The sequence below is a fragment of the Convolutriloba macropyga genome, chromosome 5 (genome assembly GCF_964194025.1).
Source record: "Convolutriloba macropyga chromosome 5, txConMacr16.3, whole genome shotgun sequence".
NCBI classification, from domain to species: Eukaryota; Metazoa; Xenacoelomorpha; order Acoela; family Convolutidae; genus Convolutriloba; species Convolutriloba macropyga.
The window spans coordinates 1795588-1817814 of NC_134472.1; the positions used below are offsets into that span (position 1 = coordinate 1795588).

Genomic DNA, 22227 nt, shown 5'->3' on the forward strand with positions numbered 1-22227 from the left:
AGCCGCTGTTTATTTCAGGACTTTTGGGTTTAATTTCGATTACTACACGAGCATATTATTGTTTTATTGGAACTATGAGACTTCTATAGCTACAATTACCAAAGTTTTCGACTAAAACAATGATAAAAAAATAAAGTAAGAAAAACAGTTAACTTGGAATCAGATGTCGCCGCGTTGACTTTTGAATTGTTAAAAAACATCGTTAATTTCTCAGAGCTCTGGAAAAACACTGATCAAGCTCAATCGAAATCGCCAATAATTCAAAAGAATTCAATCAAACCTAAAGGGACCATATTCAGTTACAAGTTTTAAGGACAAACTCTTTTGATATTTATCATAATTCAAGTGCTGCTAATTATTTCGTAATTACTCTGGTTTATTGGTTCCTATGATAACTTTTCCGTGTTGTTTGGGTTTCAAACTTCAGCTAAATAGTTTACTTTCTTTCGTAACAGCTTGATAAAAACATTGTTTGATGCTAAAGCCAACATTACTGAAATATCATTTTCGGTATATTGATATATGTTATGCTTTCAAACGCGAATGTGGGAACATTCTGTGCCACGCACAGAACAAGCGCGTCTTCTTGTCTCCGTTTTATATTAACCTGAATTTAAAACAGAGCAACAAATGCTGAAAACGTAACTCGCGCGAGAAATTGTTGTGATAAACATTACTAAAATTCTTTTTCATATTAATATGAATGATTAATCTTAGCTGGGCCCACAGCGGAACGACTCAATTAGTGGAGGGGGCAACAACCCCTCTATTGATGAACTCCTAGTGGTTGATTCCAATGGCTTCAAACGGCTAACGGTGAAGCTCACCAAAGAGTGATTCTTTGTATCCTCCCTGATTCTCTCGGACACCTCAGAATAGCTAATTTAAACTCACATTACTTTGAAAATCTTGGATCCAAAAATGATAATCTGTAAACAAAAAAACTCAAAAACCAGACCTCATCGTCATGCAAAATCTTGGATCCAAAAATGATAATCTGTAAACAAAAAAACTCAAAAACCAGACCTCATCGTCATCCTCAATGGCAGATCTCTAAAAAAATTCTACGAAAGGTCTATGAGATGCAGGCTGCAAAAACGTCTGTCTTGTATAAAATCGAAGACACTGTTGAACCAGCTGAGTCCGAGGTTAAAGTTAAAGAAGTTTTCCCAAAAAATGAAAACATAGCCCGCAGATTGCCGAAGAATAGCCACGAGAGACGCTTGTGGCCTTCCATGAATTGAAACAACAAAAGAAATAAGACAGACAGATCGACCACCAGTGCTTTAATAGACCACTAGACTTTTTGGGTTAGAATCGGACTGTCAATTTTATGACACATACGGTCTATAAGGAAAAAGCCCTAAAAGAGCTTTTTCGAAATTGATATTCAAAATCAAAAACTCAAGAGTATCAAAAGACTAAAACTCAAGAACTAGGGCACATAAGTTTGGCAGTACTTAGATGCACACTATTGATCTTTAACTAGAAAATGTTCATAAAAACTAAAGTTCCATAAGAGAGTTCAGAAGTCATTTATTTGAGTGAGGTAAGTCACGCAACTGACCTAAACGCAGAAATGACGTCACGTACAAAAAATTTAACCTGACGTACAATTCAAAGAATTTTCATTGACTAAACGAAAAACTAGACTTAGAACCGACTATGAGTGAATTGGGAAAAATGTTTATGAAAAAACAATCAAAATTAAAAAAAAAACAAAATCAATGTCAAAATGCCGCATGTGAACAAAAACCACAAGCGAGAAATGCAAATTTGGTTCAAACAGAAAACTAGGCCTAGAATGACTTATGAGTGGATTGGAAAAACGCTCTAGAAAACAATCCGATCCAAAAAATAGAAAACAGTAAAAATCAGATTGAAACTGCCGCATGTGAACAAAAAACCACTAGCTAGAAAGCGAATTTTTGTTCAAACACCGTTTTCTCAATCTACTTTAAATTTAGAGCAAAAAAAATTCACGCCGCAAGATCACTCGCTTTTTCGCTTCACTTCCTGTATTGGCGTGACGACTCCAATATGACTTCAAAAATCATGAAAATAAGTGAACAGATCTTAAAAAAAAGACAGCGCCCCAAAACAATTCACATTTTTTGAATTGTAAAAAACCACGATTTCCCCAATAATAGCCACTATCGCTTCAGGGCTATTAAAAAAACTAATCGTGAATGTCCACAGGCGCAGCAAAGAAAACGATACCGCCTCCCGCCCACGTCTAATTGAAGTTCAGTTAGCATGCGCATTCGATTGACGCAAGATCATGGCTACGGTTGGTTCACTCAAAGGTTAAAGCATCTTTGCGAAGCCAAAGCTTTTATGGAGAAAAAGTCTTCTTGAAAATCATTACGTGTTCATTAGTGAACATTTGGAAAATCCTATGGATAACAGTTGCTTTTTCCTTGCTTTTTCATAAATAATCCTATGTTCCTTGCTTTTTCATAAATAATGGTTTATCAGCAGCTATTTTTCGGAATTCACAAATCTGGTAACAGCATAGATAATTTAATACTTAAAGATACTACTCGTATCATTAATTTCGTGACAAGCATTCAATGGACATTCAGTGGTCATTGTCCTACTTTAGTCGAAAGCTGGATCAAAAACTAATGTAAATCATATACTCTACCATGCTCCTGCTCTTTAAGTTCTGTCACAAAATATTTATCTGACAATTTATTGATTCCTCAGCGCTATTTAATTTTATAATCAACTATACGTAATAATGTCTCCAACTTTCAGCATTAAAAGTAAGAAGCGTAGATGTAATCCTTTCTACCACTCTTATTTATTACTATCTTAGCATTATTGTTGTGATAAACTTATTAAATGGTTTCAGAGAAGGAAAATGGAGATGTTGAAGCTGGCACCAAGGCCAACACTGATGAGATATTTGAGGTGGAAGAAGTCATTACCTGTGCGCAACATTGAACCCCCTAGTCTTCGCTATCAGGATCAAACTCCTTCGACACCAATCAAACCGCAAGGCAAGAAACGAGCACTCAGTGCCCTGAGCCCAATTATGGACGATAGTGATATGATGAAGGAACTTAAAAGCTATCGAAAAGAGCATCGCAAACATTACCCCTACTATCCTGTTAACTATTGAAGAGGCCCTGCCAACTAACATCAGAAAGATGATTGAAGAATCCATTGGAGCTGTGAAGTGCGTGGAGAAGTCATGGGTTAGCTAGAATTCTGAGAAAGGCGCTGTAATCTCAAAACCCCATCAGATACAAAAGAGCTAGAGACGTATAACAGAAGAGACAATATACGAATCACAGGAATTCAAGAGCAGAATGGACAAGAGTTTGCCGACTGTACTATGAAAACCGTTGTCGACAATGCAAGGGCCATTGATGGTAGTGACTATTGAAGATATTTTCATTGCCCACCATCTACCATCTAGAGGACAAGGACCAAGGCCAACTATTGTGAGCTTCAGTTGGCGTATTGCAAAGGTTAACATGATGAGATAAAAAAGTTAGCGGAAACCGAGAACCTGAAAGCTATTCGCATTATGGACAATCTTAGTCACTGCTTAAGAAGTTCATTGAACTGATGAGAAGTGATGACCGACTGAAAAACGTTTACGCCAGAGAGGGTACCATATTTTACAGCATGAATTGTTATCGAAGAAAATACAAAGCGACATCTATCTATGAAACTGGGCTTTTTTGAAGTATTCTTTTGTTCAAATTGATGTCTACGTTGATAACCTTAACGAACATTCTTCTAATACCACATCCCAATGTTTAAATACAATTTACTTCCTTCTTGTCAATATCCGATCACTTAAAAAAACTAACTAAATTCGAAGCACTGGTATACAGCCATGAGTCTCCAACGTAAAGTGAAACATGGCTTCAGAAAGATTGCGACCGGCGATGTTTTTTGATTAAAGGATACAATTAGTTTTCCTCAAAAACTCGTGACTCTAGGGCAGGTGGTGTAATGATCCAAATCACAGAGGATATCTCAATGACAAAAGAAAGTACAGTAGGCCTTGAAGAAGAAACCTTAGTGCACCTTCGAATAGATTTTGACTTCACACGTCATGTGTTGTTACCACCTACCGCGTTCTTATCAAATCTCCTTTCTTGAGAACTTTGACAAGTGTTTGGAAGAGATACCAAGCTCAATACAATCAACAGTTTGTGGTGATTTCAATATAGACATACTACCAAACAATTCTCACTAGGCAGTATATGGTTATTATTGAATCCCATGGATTTGATATGTTAGTTACCAAACCAACCCGGGTCACAAAAGAGTCAAATACCTGCCTTGATGACTTTCTATCAAAAGACATTAATACAAGTGCAACTGAAGTACTTGAGGACCAGAAATTCACGGATCATTTCCCAATCCTTTTCTCGTTTACCATCAATTCGCGTGACTAGAAAATAAATGCATCTTCCGGGATACCAGTTTTCTGAAGTATGATGAATTAACTAGGAACTACATATTCAAGCTAAGTCACGAGTTGGGTAAAGCAGGTCACAATGTTCCGGATAGTAATTTTGAAGATTCGTTCGTTAGCTTTAACAAAACTGTCTGCCAGGTTAACAGACCAGTTCGCTCCCTTTAGAACATAAAAAAAATGTTTTCATAAAACCCACGAGTGGTTTACTAATAAGTGGAAAAATTTGCGTTCGAAGCGCAACAAAAAGCATAGGCAGTGGTAATTACATTCAACCGATACAGAGAGAAACTGAAAAATTACGAGAAAAGTTTAAAAAGAGGTTGCGACCTCAAAAAAATCGTATTATAAAGAGATTCAAATCATGCGTCGTAGACAAGGCAAACACTTAAAGTACTTAAGGATTTAGAAGACAATCAAAAAACGAAAATGCTCTGCCAGCTCTGTCATCGTGCGTTTCTGAGACACCCTCGCATCTGGAGGTTGAGAAATTCAACAAATATTTTAGCTCGATTGGTGAAAGTTGAAAGGGCCCTCCCAAAGGTTCCTAAGATTCTCCCTGAAGAATTGCCATATTCCAAGCTCTTGACACACGCTGATAAATTAGAAATTTTAGAAATAATGAAGCAATTAAATAAAAAAGCTCATGAGATGCTCACTTAATCAACATCCTGGTGAAAATTATTGCGTCAGTAATTACACCACATCTCACTAAATTGTTTATTTCGTTCAGACAAGGTGTTTTTCGGAAAAATTTAAAAAGGCCAAAGGTGATACCAATCAAATCCACAAATCTGGCTCGAAATTAGATAAAAACAATAACAGGCCCATTTCTCTACTAATGGTTTTAAGTAAAATCTTTGAAAGGGTCATGTGTTACCGTTTATATTACTATTTTGAAAAGTTTAAATTATTCTATAGCAAACAATTCGGATTTCACATAGTTGTATAGACGCATTGGCAAAGCTGATAGAGGCAGAGACATCAAGAAACAAAGTATCTACTAACTTTTTGTCTTGATTAAGGGAGGGCATTTGACACTCTTGATCATGAAAAAATTTTGAAATTGCTTTGCTATGGTATTCATGGAAATGCCTTTAAATGGTTCACAAGTTATTATCTAATAGAGTGCAAAAGATTGAATTCTAGGGTTAGACGTCCGGCTGTCGTGAAACGTCTTGTGGCGTTCCACAAGAGTCCGTTCTTGGTCCTCTTTCGTATTTACATAAATGAACTGCCGTTGTGAAGCGACAGCGTTGACGTGTTTCTGTTTGCACATGACAAAAATCTGTCTGGCTTGGGGTTGACACCCAACAGTATTGCAAAGAACCCAAAATTCTGTGACAAATTGGCTGAATGACAATAAGCAAGTTTTTAATGTAAATAAAACAATTTGCATGGACATAGAAACTAGTGCTTCCAATAATGTCTCATTTTACATTTATAATTGTTTGTGCAATGTGAACCTGTTTGCAAATATTTATTAATAATGCTGGATTCTAAGCTATCAATTGTTTCACGCGGAGACTGCGTTAGGAAAATATTAGGAACCCAATGTGGGATAAGTTCAAAGCTTTGACATTTTGTTCCCAACAAGGAGCTCATGCTGTACTATAAAACTAACGTCAAATCAATTATTCAGTATGGAATCTTGGTTTATGGACGCTGCTGCTCCTCCGCGCTCTTGCGCATTTCGTAGATACAAAAAAATCCTGAAACTGATACACTTCGGAAAAAAAGATCATTCGTTCGATTTGTTGAGAAGAATAACAAGCTCAGTTTTTTTGAACAACATAAAGCTCCTTAACTTTGTCTTGTGTTCCATTAATGGGCACCATTTCAAGCAATATTCAAACTTTTTGCGCGAATATGAAGCAAATAATCATTCCACCAGAAGTTCATATAAACAATGTCTGAAGACTAAATTATGTGGGACCAAACTGAACAGAAACTCTGATCTGCAGATTACATAACACTTCTATCAGCACATATACTACCAGAACATGTCAAAAGCTTGTCACCCAGCCAAATCAGCGCTTTTGTTTATCATTTTCGGGACAGTTCTTTAATTGGAAATAATTAACCTGATCAACTGTGCTTTTAGTGGGTAAAGTACCAAATTCTCCTCTTTACTATCGATAAATATGTCTTCTAAAAAAGGACTCTTGCCTGCATGCTACAGGATGTTCAAAATAGAATCCAAACTCTTGTGTAAAAATTTGATACCCCAGAACCCTTTAGATTTCGGGATAGGGCCATTTTTGTGATTATTTTTGCTTTTCCCCCTTAAAACTATAACAGGACACGGAATAGACTTGAATGAGAAATCGAACAAGCCTAAAATGAATAGTTCTTGGAGTATAAGATGTTTAAATTGAATTTGAGGTGGTTATATCATATGCCCTTATTGTTACACTTGAAAAAGATCAATTGTGAAAACTAACACTTCAACAACTCAAAAGACTATTCCTTTATTTAGTTCTCTGCAAAAAGAATCAGGTTATTTCTCTTTCTTTACTGCTTAAATATGTAAAGGGCTTCAAATGAGACTTTCAGAGCTTATCATGATTACCACTATAGTTATCATATTGATACAATGAATGCAGAAGTTTTTAATCCTCTTTCAGCTTAAACCGAGAATAGATGAAAAAAGTTTTTAATATTTGAACATTGTAACTTTGATTTAAAAGCACAGAAAATAGAATCAACCATACAAGTTTGCCTCGGTTAATTCAATCGTAACACACGTTAGGAAGCTCCTTCTTACTGTTAACAAAACTTGAAATGGAACAAGGATTTTTACATGCAGAAACAATTAGTAACATCTTAAGAGCGCGAACTAAAAAGCAATTCTTCTGATTTATCGGAAAACGAAGGCCAAAATCAAAATTTTCGAATATTGGTGCAATTAAGCAAGGGGTATTAGCCGACACACAAATTAGAAGACACGCCAATTGGCCGACAGATTTCATCGAGACGACGAGAAAATGGCCGAAATCTGAACTCTAAAATTAAAGCAGTGTTATTAGAAGCTTCGACTTAATTTTGTTCGGCCGTAATAATTTGTCCGGTTGTGATAGATTCATATGAAGTCTCAAGGGCCGCTGAGGCATGGCCAAATTAGTAGTTATAGCCAAACATTGTTTTAAAACTAAGGGACGCTACTTTATCCAATTAGTGCGCGGGTAATTATCATGAGCTTTGGTTTTCGAGTAGCTATATTTGCTTAAGTGTCGGCTAAAAGTTGCGTCAGCTAATGTGTGTGTCGGCCGATTGACCGGCCACGGCATAATCCATTCCTAGACATGTACTGAAGAACACTTTAAAAAAAGCTCGCTGTTGGCGAAAAGTTGAGAGCGAACAGAAAATGAACTTTTCTTTAAGTATGGGGGAAACCTTTTCAAACTCTCTCCATTACTAGCATCCTTGAATTATGTCAATCGCATTCTCAAATTTCTTAGTTAACTAAAAAAATTTTAGGAAACAAGGAAAAGCAAACTTTTTTTGTTCAATTATTTTTTCAAGCTTTCATCAGCTCCTTGCAAGTTGAGCTACGCGCATCTCAAACATGATCTGATCAGCTCAATTCAAATACACTGCGTTGAATATTTAAGATCGATTGGTGAAAGTTGAAAGGGACCTCCCAAATGTTCCTAAGATTCTCCCTGAAGAATGGCCATATTCCATGTTCTTGACAACCGAATTAGAAATTTTGGAAATAATAAACCTATTAAATAAAAAAGCTCATCAAGAGATGCTCACTTAATCAACATTCTGGTGAAAGTTATTGCGGGAGTAATTACACCATATCTCACTTATTTGATTATGTCGTTCAGACAAGGTGTTTTTCGGAAAGATTTAAAAAGGGCAAAGGTGATACCAATCCACAAATCTGGCTCAAAATTAGATGAAAACAATTACAGGCCCATTTCTCTACTGATGGTCTTAGGTAAAATATTTGAAAAGGTCATGTGCAACCGTTTATATTACTATTTCGAAAATTTTAATTTATTCTATAGCAGACGATTCGGATTCCACATAGTTATATAGACGCATTGGCAAAACTGATAGAGGCAGAGACATCAAGAAACAAAGCATCTACAAACTTTTTGTCTTAATTTAAGGAAGGCATTTGACAATATTGATCATAAAAAAATTTGAAAAACTGCTTTATTATGGTATTCATGGAAATGCCTTTAAATGGTTCAGAAGTTAATATCTAATAGAGTGCAAAAGGTTGAATTCTAGGGTTAGCCGTCCGGCTGTCGTGAAACGTCTTGTGGCATTCCACAAGAGTCCGTTCTTGGTCCTCTTTTCTCTCTTATTTACATAAATGAACTGCCGTTGTGATGCGACAGCGTTGACGTGTTTCTGTTTGCACATGACAAGAATCTGTCTGGCTTGGGGTTTGACACCCAACAGTATTGCAAAGAAACCAAAATTCTGTGACAAATTGGCTGAACGACAATAAGCTAGTTTTTAATGTATATAAAACAATTTGCATGGACATATGAACTAGTGCTTCCAATATTTTCCCATTTTACCTTTATAATTGATTGCTCAATGTGAACCTGTTTGTAAGTATTTATGAATAAGGCTGGATTCTAAGCTATCAATTGTTTCAAGCGTAGACTACGTTAAGAAAAGGTTAGGAACCCAATGTGGGATAAGTTCGAAGCTTTGACATTTTGTTCTCAACAAGGATCTCATGCTGTACTATAAAACTAATGTCAAATCAATTATTCAATATGGAAACTTGGTTTATGGATGCTGCTGCTCCTCCGCGCATTTCGTAGATACAAAAAATCTTGAAACTGAAACACTTCCGAAAAAAAAAAGATCATTCGTTCGACTTGTTAAACATAAGAAGCTCAGTGTTTTTGAAAAACATATACATGAGATCCTTAACATTGTCTTGAGTTGCATTTATGGGCACAATTGCGAGCAATATTCAAACTTTTTGTTCGAATATGAAACAAATAATCATTCCACCAGAAGTCCATATTAACGTTGTCTGATGATTAAACTATGTAGAACCAAACTGAACAGAAACTCTATATACTTCAGATTTGCATATTACATAACACTTCTATCAGCAGATATGCTACCAAAACATTTCAAAGGCTTCTCAGCCAGCCAAATCAGCGCTTTTGTTTATCATTTTCGGGATAGTTCTTTAATTGGAAATAATGACCTGATCAACTGCGCTTTTAGTGGGAATGTACCAAATTATCCTTTTTACCATCGATAAATATGTCTTGTAAAAAAGGACTCTTGCCTGCATGCTACAGGATGTTCAAAATAGAATCCAAATTCTTGTGTGAAAATTTGATCCCCAGAGCCATCTAGATTTCGAGATATGGCCATTTTTGTGATTTGTTTCTTTGCTTTTTCCCCTGAAAACGGTATAATAGAACACGTTAGAATTGAATGACAAATTGAACCAGCCTAAAATGAAACGTTCTTGGATTACAAGAAGCATAAATTGAATTTATGCACCTTAGGTGGTTACATCATATGCCCTTATTGTTACATTTGAAAAAGCTCAATTGCAAAAAGAATCAGGTTATTTCTCTTTATTTATTGTTGAAATATGTAAAGGGCTTCAAATGAGATCTTCAGAGCTTATCATGATTATCACTATAGTTAACATAGTGATACAATGAATGCAGAAGTTTTTTATCCTCTTTCAGCTTAAACCGAGAATAGATGAAAAAAGTTTTTAATATTTGAACATTGTAACTTTGATTTAAAAGCACAGAATATAGAATCAACCATACAAGTTTGCCTCGGTTAATTCAATCGTAACACACAATAGGAAGCTCCTTCTTACTGTTAACTTAACATCTAAAACAAAACTTGAAATGGAACAAGGATTTTTACATGCAGAAACAATTAGTAACATCTTAAGAGCGCGAACTAAAAAGCAATTCTTCTGATTAATCGAAAAACGAAGGTCAAAATCAAAATTTTTGAATATTGGATCAATTTATGTACTCAAGAGAGAACTTGAAATCTAACAAAAAATTACTAAACCTATCAATTGAATATTTCAAAAATCCTCAAAACCAAATTAATAACAACTAAAAAAAATTCCAACAATTAAAGTGAAACTGAACAAGGTGTTATACGCCTTAGGCATGGCGTTTCGCGCAAAGAGCTTTGGCTGTTTATTAAAGGCATAATCTGGCGCTAGAGGTATTAGCGGACACAAATTAGAAGACACGCCAATTGGCCGACAGATTCCATCGAGACGACGAGAAAATGACCAAAATCTGAACTGTATAATTAAAGTAGTGTTATTAGAAGCTTCGACATAATTATGTTCGGCCGTAATAATTTGTTCGGTTGTGACAGATTCATATCAAGTCTCACGGGCCGCTGAGGCATGGCCAAATTAGTTAGTAGTTATAGACAAACATCAAAAACAAAACTTGAAAAGGAACAAGGATTTTTACATGCAGAAACAATTAGTAACATCTTAAGAGCGCGAACTAAAAAGCAATTCTTCTGATTTATCGGAAAACGAAGGCCAAAATCAAAATTTTCGAATATTGGATTAATTGATGTACTCAAGAGAGCTTGAAATCTAACAAAAAATTACTAAACCTATCAATTGGATATTTCAAAAATCCTCAAAACCAAATTAATAGCAACTAAAAAAATTCCAACAATTAAAGTTAAACTGAACTAAGTGTTATACGCCTTAGGCATGGCATTTCTCGAAAATAGCTTTAGCTATTTATTAAAGGCATAATCCGGCGCTAGGGGTATTAGCCGACAGACAAATTAGAAGACACGCCAATTGGCCGACAGATTTAATCGAGACGAGAAAATGACCGAAATCTGAACTGTATAATTAAAGTAGTGTTATTAGAAGCTTCGACTTAACTATGTTCGGCCGTAAAAATTTGTCCGGTTGTGATAGATTCATATCAAGTCTCACGAGCCGCTGAGGCATGGCCAAATTAGTAGTTATAGCCAAACATTGTTTTATAACTAAAGGACGCTACTTTATCCAATTAGTGCACGGGTAATTATCATTAGCTATGGTTTTCGAGTAGCTATATTTGCTTAAGTGTCGGCTAAAAGGTGTGCCAGCTAATGTGTATGTCGGCCGATTGGCCGGACACGGCATAATCCATTCCTATGCATGTACTGAAGAACACTTTAGAAAAAGCTCGCTGTTGGCGAAAAGTTGAGAGCGAACAGAAAATTAACTTTTCTTTAAATATGGGGGAGACCTTTCCAAACACTCTTCATTACTAGCATCCTTGAATTATGTCAATCGCATTCGCAAATTTCTTAGTCAACTAAAAATATTTTTTAGGAAACAGCGAAAAGCACAAGCTTTTTTAATGTTCAATTCTTTTTTCAAGCTTTCATCAGCTCCTTGCAAGTTCAGCTACGAGCATCGCAAACATGGTCTGATCGGCTCAAATCAAATACATTGCGTTCTGGAAACAACCAAAAAAGAAATTCAAGAAACAAACCGGCTAAAGTCGGATAAATTGCGGCGGGGGGCAGGCGGGGGGGATTTACTTCAGAGTGGAGCTTAAATTTTTCTTCATGGGCGCAAAAAAATTGGAACCGGGAGGGATTCCAACCCCGGCCTCCTGAATTTCGCCAAAGGCATTAACCACTCGGCTATCAGTCCTTTGTGAATTCCTCTTAAAATCGTTTTTATTTTAACAACAAACATTACTTCGGAGTGAGATCAATTGGTGTTCAAGACAAGTTTGTCAACAATGAAGAAGACAAGCGTCAAAAAGTAACTTGAGAGGTTAAAAATGTTCTAGAACAAGAGCGCAAAAACGTTAAAGCGAACATTTTGCATTACAAAAGACACACACGTCTACAGTTATTGCTTCAAACTTCGTTCCAGAGCAAGACATGAGATTCCTTAACAAAATCACAAGGAGACCGTTCTATTACCATGTTCTTATTCTTGGCATATCGTGCAACCAGCTGTAACACATAAATGACTAACCACTTGATCGTCAGATGAATTTTCATCACATGAGCTGTCTTTTTCTTCCTCTTCATCGATTGTGGACTCATTTTGCGACATAAGAGCGGACGTTCTGTGCTTATTTGGTGAGATAACATTCAACACCTTTTTACTGGCGTCAGGCGAATTCTTAAAGTCGAACTTCACAGCAGATTAGTTAGTAGTCACAGACAAACATCAAAAACAAAACTTGAAAAGGAACAAGGATTTTCACATGCAGAAACAATTAGTAACATCTTAAGAGCGCGAACTAAAAAGCAATTCTTCTGATTAATCGAAAAACGAAGGTCAAAATCAAAATTTTTGAATATTGGATCAATTTATGTACTCAAGAGAGAACTTGAAATCTAACAAAAAATTACTACACCTATCAATTGAATATTTCAAAAATCCTCAAAACCAAATTAATAACAACTAAAAAAAATTCCAACAATTAAAGTGAAACTGAACAAGGTGTTATACGCCTTAGGCATGGCGTTTCGCGCAAATAGCTTTGGCTGTTTATTAAAGGCATAATCCGGCGCTAGAGGTATTAGCGGACACAAATTAGAAGACACGCCAATTGGCCGACAGATTCCATCGAGACGACGAGAAAATGACTAAAATCTGAACTGTATAATTAAAGTAGTGTTATTAGAAGCTTCGACATAATTATGTTCGGCCGTAATAATTTGTTCGGTTGGGACAGATTCATATCAAGTCTCACGGGCCGCTGAGGCATGCCCAAATTAGTTAGTAGTTATAGACAAACATCAAAAACAAAACTTGAAAAGGAACAAGGATTTTTACATGCAGAAACAATTAGTAACATCTTAAGAGCGCGAACTAACAAGCAATTCTTCTGATTTATCGGAAAACGAAGGCCAAAATCAAAATTTTCGAATATTGGATTAATTGATGTACTCAAGAGAGAACTTGAAATCTAACAAAAAATTACTAAACCTATCAATTGGATATTTCAAAAATCCTCAAAACCAAATTAATAACAACTAAAAAAATTCCAACAATCAAAGTGAAACTGAACTAAGTGTTATACGCCTTAGGCATGGCATTTCGCGCAAATAGCTTTAGCTATTTATTAAAGGCATAATCCGGCGCTAGGGGTATTAGCCGACAGACAAATTAGAAGACACGCCAATTGGCCGACAGATTTCATAGAGACGAGAAAATGACCGAAATCTGAACTGTATAATTAAAGTAGTGTTATTAGAAGCTTCGACTTAATTATGTTCGGCCGTAAAAATTTGTCCGGTTGTGATAGATTCATATCAAGTCTCACGAGCCGCTGAGGCACGGCCAAATTAGTAGTTATAGCCAAACATTGCTTTATAACTAAAGGACGCTACTTTATCCAATTAGTGCGCGGGTAATTATCATTAGCTGTGGTTTTCGAGTAGCTATATTTGCTTAAGTGTCGGCTAAAAGGTGTGCCAGCTAATGTGTATGTCGGCCGATTGGCCGGACACGGCATAATCCATTCCTATGCATGTACTGAAGAACACTTTAGAAAAAGCTCGCTGTTTGCGAAAAGTTGAGAGCGAACAGAAAATTAACTTTTCTTTAAATATGGGTGGAACCTTTCCAAACACGCTTCATTACTAGCATCCTTGAATTATGTCAATCGCATTCGCAAATTTCTTAGTTAACTAAAAATATTTTTTAGGAAACAGCGAAAAGCATAAACTTTTATTAATGTTCAATTCTTTTTTCAAGCTTTCATCAGCTCCTTGCAAGTTCAGCTACGCGCATCGCAAACATGGTCTGATCGGCTCAATTCAAATACATTGCGTTCTGGAAACAACCAAAAAAGAAATTCAAGAAACAAACCGGCTAAAGTCGGATAAATTGCGGCGGGGGCAGGCGGGGGGGATTTACTTCAGAGTGGAGCTTAAATTTTTCTTCATGGGTGCAAAAAAATTGGCACGGGGAGGGATTCCAACCCCGACCTCCTGAATTTCGCCAGAGGCATTAACCACTCGGCTATCAGTCCTTTGTGAATTCCTCTTAAAATCGTTTTTATTTTAATAACAAACATTACTTCGGAGTGAGATCAATTGGTGTTCAAGACAAGTTTGTCAACAATGAAGAAGACAAGCGTCAAAAAGTCACTTGAGAGGTAAAAAAATGTTCTAGAACAAGAGCGCAAAAACGTTAAAGCGAAAATTTTGCATTACAATAGACACACACGTCTACAGTTATTGCTTCAAACTTCGTTCCAGAGCAAGACATGAGATTCCTTAACAAAATCACCAGGAGACCGTTCTATTAGCATGTTCTTATTCTTGGCATATAGTGCAACCAGCTGTAACACATAAATGACTAACCACTTCATCGTCAGATGAATTTTTATCACATGAGCTGTCTTTTTCTTCCTCTTCATCGATTGTGGACTCATTTTGCGACATAAGAGCGGACGTTCTGCGCTTATTTGGTGAGATAACATTCAACATCTTTTTACTGGCATCAGGCGAATTCTTAAAGTCGAACTTCACAGCAGATTAGTTAGTAGTTATAGACAAACATCAAAAACAAAACTTGAAAAGGAACAAGGATTTTTACATGCAGAAACAATTAGTAACATCTTAAGAGCGCGAACTAACAAGCAATTCTTCTGATTTATCGGAAAACGAAGGCCAAAATCAAAATTTTCGAATATTGGATTAATTGATGTACTCAAGAGAGAACTTGAAATCTAACAAAAAATTACTAAACCTATCAATTGGATATTTCAAAAATCCTCAAAACCAAATTAATAACAACTAAAAAAATTCCAACAATCAAAGTGAAACTGAACTAAGTGTTATACGCCTTAGGCATGGCATTTCGCGCAAATAGCTTTAGCTATTTATTAAAGGCATAATCCGGCGCTAGGGATATTAGCCGACAGACAAATTAGAAGACACGCCAATTGGCCGACAGATTTCATCGAGACGAGAAAATGACCGAAATCTGAACTGTATAAATAAAGTAGTGTTATTAGAAGCTTCGACTTAATTATGTTCGGCCGTAATAATTTGTCCGGTTGTGATAGATTCATATCAAGTCTCACGAGCCGCTGAGGCATGGCCAAATTAGTAGTTATAGCCAAACATTGTTCGCAAATTTCTTAGTTAACTAAAAAATTTTTTTAGGAAACAGCGAAAAGCATAACCTTTTTTAATGTTCAATTCTTTTTTCAAGCTTTCATCAGATCCTTGCAAGTTCAGCTACGCGCATCGCAAACATGGTCTGATCGGCTCAATTCAAATACATTGCGTTCTGGAAACAACCAAAAAAGAAATTCAAGAAACAAACCGGCTAAAGTCGGATAAATTGCGGCGGGGGGGGGGGGGGGGGATTTACTACAGAGTGGAGCTTAAATTTTTCTTCATGGGTGCAAAAAAATTGGAACGGGGAGGGATTCCAACCCCGACCTCCTGAATTTCGCCAGAGGCATTAACCACTCGGCTATCAGTCCTTTGTGAATTCCTCTTAAAATCGTTTTTATTTTAATAACAAACATTACTTCGGAGTGAGATCAATTGGTGTTCAAGACAAGTTTGTCAACAATGAAGAAGACAAGCGTCAAAAAGTCACTTGAGAGGTAAAAAAATGTTCTAGAACAAGAGCGCAAAAACGTTAAGCGAAAATTTTGCATTACAATAGACACACACGTCTACAGTTATTGCTTCAAACTTCGTTCCAGAGCAAGACATGAGATTCCTTAACAAAATCACCAGGAGACCGTTCTATTAGCATGTTCTTATTCTTGGCATATAGTGCAACCAGCTGTAACACATAAATGACTAACCACTTCATCGTCAGATGAATCTTCATCACATGAGCTGTCTTTTTCTTCCTCTTCATCGATTGTGGACTCATTTTGCGACATAAGAGCGGACGTTCTGCGCTTATTTGGTGAGATAACATTCAACATCTTTTTACTGGCATCAGGCGAATTCTTAAAGTCGAACTTCACAGCAGATCCTTAAAGCAAACAAAAAAGCATTTCTGATGACACAACCGCGATTGAAGTTAACAACTTTTTTCATAATGTTCAAAACTCAAAGACCGGGAGTGAGATGAGAACGATAAAAAGTACGAGACGTATAACGAACAACATAAACTTTACTGATAAAAAAAGTTAAATTGTTCGACTGATTCTCACCATTGAGGCTTGTTTCGTGATCACAACATTCGTCGTTCATTTTGTCGCTAGTTGATTTTCGTCCACTTGAAGACCTGCGAGTTTTTAGCGACCTTCTTTGAACACTCACAATGGGTCTATGCTTGACACCCAAAAGCGTTTCCATCTGCGTTAAAACAAATCTGCACATTTTCAAAGGAATGCCCAAAACAAGGGAATAAAAAGTAGAGGTTAAAATGGATCGACTCGACGCTGACTGTTTGTCAATAGCAAAAACAGTGCTGTCGACAGTATCGCTCAACCGAGTAACAATTCCTGTCGGAGTAAAAATAGAGTATGTGTTACCGACAGCGGCTTTCTTCGATCCGAATTGTCGTGATGACGTCATAGCTAACAGAGTTCAGTCAAACAATATCAGTTCTGAAAAAATGCACAAAACATTTTTCTCAGCTGATGTTTGCTTAATATCATTTTACTGATAGATTTGAACAAAACGAAATGCTTTATAAAAACAATAATAAAACGGGGGCGTGATCCAACCAATGGACGGAACAGAGCCCCCACTATGAAACATCACAGAAGCGTATGTAAATTTAACCCAAAAATACATGCTCATAGCATCGTCAAAGAGAAGTAAACATCATGGATCGAGGGTAATTGATCTAAGTTGAATCAAATAGCCGCTTTTAGCATTGTCTATTAAAATTGGTTAAACAACGAAATGCTTTATGAAGATCTAGTGCTGGGAGAGCCCCCGACCAATATCCACTGTGTTGGGGAGGGGCCAAATATGAGGTTCAGAGATTGAACTTCTGGTACAGAACGGGGTTCCGAGTGAACGTCATCCAGAAAGTGATGGACTTCTTCTGTGAGCAGCAACTGAAGAGGAAACTCATTGAATACATGTGGAGCTATTTGGAAAGGAAGTGGAATGAGCAGAATCCTTGCACATGGACATTCATTTGTATCTGTGAAAACTGTCGTGCACATCCTAGAACCTAACAGCGGGAATAACATCCCAGTGGCATATCCACGAAGTCATAATAATGATAATAATAATAATTAATTTAGCTTTTGATTTCTGACAATATGGAGGAAATAAAGAACTCGAGTATAAGTTGAATGCATACAAACATATAATAATATAATAATAATAACAAAGGATTTAGGACAAAGTAATCCACGAGTTCGCATAAAACCCGGTTATTGAGTTGTTCAAAATTTATTGTTGGTTACGTAAAGATGAGTTTCTTCAAGTCTCTACAGTTATTGCAGCCACACAAGAGACGCCAAGTGCAAGGGTCTGATTCCTTGCAGCGCGATATGAAGAACCGATTGTAGAGTTCCAGGAGTTTGCTTTTGTGCTCTCGATCAAGGAGGATATCATATTTGAAATAATCGTTGAACAGATTTGCAAGGTGACAAGCTCGGTACCAAAAATCTGACTCACTCCTCTGCAACCGCATTTGCTTACAGATAAAATTTCTAGTGACTTGGGCTCTCCGGGTTCCCACCTCAGCCAGAGTGACATGGCTTTACCAGTCTATATCAACTTTTCCCGATATCATTTTTGCAAATAATAACACGACATGAAGTTCTTGATATAGAGACAGTGGCAAGATGTTGATTTTCTGAAGTTTTTCCTTGTATGAGAGGACGCTGTTGCTGGTCTTGAATATCCAGGACATTGCTTTTCGTTGAACACTTTCAAGTAAAGTTAAATCGCCATTTGATGGTTTCCACAAGGCCGCGCCATACCTGACAATTGGCACGACGTAGCAAACATGCATTTTTCCTGGTTGCAAAATTTGCCTTGCAAAGGTTTCGTTTCAGCAGAAACAATGGATTCAAGGCTTTTTCGGTTCTTTTCAGTAACAAAGAGGCTTAAATCTTTAATCGATTGAGTGGCTCGAAGGTATAATTGGGCAGAGATATTTGCGCAGAGCCTTTAATACACAGCAGCTTGCTTTTCGTCAGGTTCATTGACATCAGATTATCCTCGCACCACCTCCACAGTTTTCTGACATCTATGTTGAGCGTCACAGTATTGGTCCCTACAATTTTGTAATCATCCGCATAGCCAAAAGTCTTTGACATAACACACGACGGCAAATCGTTTGTGAAGACTAGGGAGAACAGCGGGCCTAGAATGGAACCTTGGGGGACGCCGCTAAAGACATCAAGTTATTTTGAGGTTGTACTACTTATTCGAACTGTCTGTTTCCGATTTGACATATTGCTTCGTAGCAGACTTAGGCAGTTTCCTCCGATGCCAAGCGCCGATAGTTTGTCTAAACGTAGATCGTGAAAGACTTTGTCGAATGCCTTCTGTAAACCGATATAAAAGGTCCTGAGGTAGGAAGGGTTGGAGTCCAAGCAGCTGAAGATTTCATGCAAGTACTCTATTAGATTTGTTGTGATCGATCGCTTAGGTTTCGATCACCATGCTGTGCTAAAACCATGCTGTGCGGGATTTAAGGTTGGGTTGACTACTGGAATCAGTTTAATGAAGATGAGCATTTCTAGCAATTTCGACACTGCAGACAGAAGGCTGATTGATCTATAGTTAGAGGCGTCCTGTTTGTCACCATCTTTATAGATTGGTACAATTTCAGCTACTTTCCATTTGGTTGGGAAATGAACTTTGCAAGCTATTAAATTGAAGAGTAGACAAAGCGATTTTAGAAAAGACTTGTGGAAGTTTTTTAAGAGCGCTTTCCCTATCCTGTCTGGTCCTTCGGTTTTGTTTACATCAAAATGCGGCAGTGAGCTCTGGATTTCTTCGGTAGTGAAGTAGACGTGGCTCAACTGAATTACAACGTTCTTGTTGTCTGTTTTGACTCTTTAAGGCTGTGAACACTGACTGGAAGGAGTTGTTAAACAGGTCGGCTTTAGCAACGTCAGTAGTAACTGATCAGTGATTCAGGAAGATTTCGGTCGGCACAGAACTTGACTTGGTGACAGACTTGAAATAGCGTTGTATGTCAGTAAACTTGCCATCTTGGAAGAGTCGAAGTTCATGCTCTTGTTGGTCGTGTTGAAGTGCTAGAGCAAGATTCGTTTGCGCATGCTCAATTTTGAGTTTAGTTGTGGTCTTTGGTTTCCGTTGCTGCTTTAGTTGAAGGGTATTCAATTTTTTGATCAGGTGAGACGATCCATGACTGACCCAGGGCGCGTGTTCAAATCTGTGTTTTGTGATGATAGGTAAAAAATCTTGGAGAATTTCATGAAGCCATTGGTACCAAAGATCTAACATCAAGTCTACGTTGCTCAAACAGCAAGGAAAAAAGGATGCTGAGCAACAAAACTCGTTTATCTTGTTCCAATTAGCTTTCTTATATGCAATGGCTCCAAAGTCGAGCTTCTGCTTTAGTTTTGACGGTTGTGTGTGTGATAGCTTGATAGCAAAGAAGACCTTGGCGTGAAATGGCATATGACCGCTTCTGAACATGCTTCAAAAAAAGGTGGTCATGAACAATGCTTGAAACAGTCTGGGGTTTGTTGCATAGGACAAAGTCACACAACTTTCCTTCTTGAGATCGAATTAGTTTTTGAAAGTTTAAGTCGAAGTGCTCGTTCAGTATTATCTGCTCGTCGGACTAAGTCGAGGTCATCGAAGGCCAGTGGGTACAGGTCAGATTTATATCCCCAGCATTGTATGAACAGACAGCTCCATATTCATTTTGCTTGGACCTCAAAAAGGTCAAGAGTTGTGAGAAATCAGCAACTGACCATGTGTAGTGAATGTTGCGCGGCGCACTGTAAAGACAGCAGATTATGATAGGTTTGTTCGTCAGCAACCGGATAACAACACATTCTTTGAAACTTAAGACAATTTTACAACTTGGAATGTTTTGAGCAATAGCTATGAGTGCACCACTGTGTTTTTTAGCCCCCTTTGCACTTGGTCGGTCTTTTCGGTGTATTGTATAATTGGCGAGGAAAGTTGCACTGTCTTTGACAATTTCAGTCAGCCACGTTTCTGTAAGGCAAATGATTTGGGAATGATTTACTACTGCTATGGCATTTTAGAAAGAGGTTCGTCGGTCATATTCGAATATACTTCTGGCATTGTAGATAAGAATGTTGAGGAAAGTGGTTAGTCAAAAGGATGTTTTCTCCTTGATCCATTTTGTGCCTTGCCGGTTGAACAAATTTCCGTCACAAACTGGAAGATTTTTTGGTTCGGTGCCATCATTGATCAGTTCACGTCTTCGCATTAAAGCTTGGTTTTCACGATCAGCTTCTTATTTTGTTGGTTGTCGTCTCAAAAACACAGGTTTGCCAAAAGTTTTCAGTTTTCTCGCAGAATGTAAAATCATTTGTCGTTGATAGGCAATTGGAATCTTCAAAATTATTGTTCTAGTTTTGCCCTCCTCGTGCCGCTCCAAACGTATCACATCTCCAATATCCGCATTGACCTAGACTTGCGCCAGTAACTTCTGAACCTGGGCAAGATCATGTTTCTGACGTAATCTAGCTTCTTTTTCGTTTGATTCAGGGATTCCACGTATTCCTATACCGTCAATCTCTAAAACAGGTTTCTGTGGCGCTTCAAGTTTTGGAGTTGGTACAACAGTGGGGACTGCTTCTATGGGGGGCTTGCTTGTGAGGAAAGACTTGATCTCAGAGACAGCTTTCTTGAGGTCAGTCATTTCGCTCTCAAGGTTTTTCATTTGGTTTTCCTGGCGCTCTTTTACCGTCGCATGCTCTTGAAGTGCGTCGGTAATCTTTTCTTGGCGTTTATCTACAACGCAAGCGTTACAAAGCAGTAGGGCATTTTTACCGAGGGCCAAGACTCCTTTCATTGCCGTTTCTCTTAGGCCTGTGCAGTTCTCTGTTTGGTGAATTCGACGTCCACAAAAGAGTCAACCAAAAGAGCTTTCATTTTTTGGAATTTTCTCGGCACATGTAGAGCAACAATTGGAGGTTAACTTCATTCGATGGCGGGTATTGTGTTTAGACATCTTCCAGGGGCTCAGAGCCAGAGACTCAATAAGCGTGCCTTAGAAGATTAACAGTTTTTCAAATGAACAAGAACTAGTAGGGGCTCATAGCGAAAGACTCAATAAGCACGCCTCTCTGATCTAGAGTCTTCTTTGTTTGGCTTCCCGTCGTTCACCAGCCGATCGTCGCTTCGTACCACGTGTCTTGAAGATTCGCTTGATGTCAGTGTTGTAGTGTAGTACTGATGCCAGGCTTCGCAGTTCCACGTCTGGTTGTTGATGGAGCTCTCGGTGTTCTGCTAATACCAACTCGTCGGTTTGTTCGGAGGCACTAATGATGTCCTTTGTCACGTCGATTACGTAACTCTTTAGAGCATTTACAAGTTTGTCAAAGATATACGGCGCTCCTTCGCGTTGGCAGGTGACGACACAAAAGAGGTTGGGAATAGTCTTCACAGTTTCGATCAATTCGTCAACCGTTTGAGGGGTGATTTTCTTCCTGGGATGAGAGGTTAAAGTATTATTCAGAAGATCGTGCCGAAAAATAGTGTTTCGGTTTCTCAAAGGAGCTGACGTAAGATAATCGTAACAAATTTTGACGTGTTTGGGTCTCGGTTAAGGCCAGGGAAAGAGTAAACAATGTCAGAAAGTTTCTCTTCTTCTGATGGTTTTAACTTGTTGATGGAATGATGAAGGGAACTTG

The 22227-nt window shown here is 37.6% G+C and overlaps 2 protein-coding genes across 2 annotated transcripts in view; one reads left to right on the top strand and one right to left on the bottom strand.

Moving 5' to 3' along the window:
• LOC142339037 (uncharacterized) overlaps nt 1-16994 on the bottom strand; it is a 35468-nt gene extending 18474 nt beyond the window's left edge. The window contains exons 1-2 of the mRNA XM_075388688.1: nt 16600-16994; nt 16243-16418 (exon numbers count right to left, since the gene is read on the bottom strand). Of these exons, the coding sequence (XP_075244803.1) occupies nt 16243-16418; nt 16600-16966 (543 nt within the window). The 5' untranslated portion in view covers nt 16967-16994. The remainder of the gene's footprint in view (nt 1-16242; nt 16419-16599) is intronic.
• Nucleotides 2832-22227, top strand: part of LOC142339039 (calcineurin B homologous protein 1-like) — a 416603-nt gene continuing 397207 nt past the window's right edge. The window contains exon 1 of the mRNA XM_075388690.1: nt 2832-2849. The gene's annotated coding sequence lies outside the window, so the exon portion shown is untranslated. The remainder of the gene's footprint in view (nt 2850-22227) is intronic.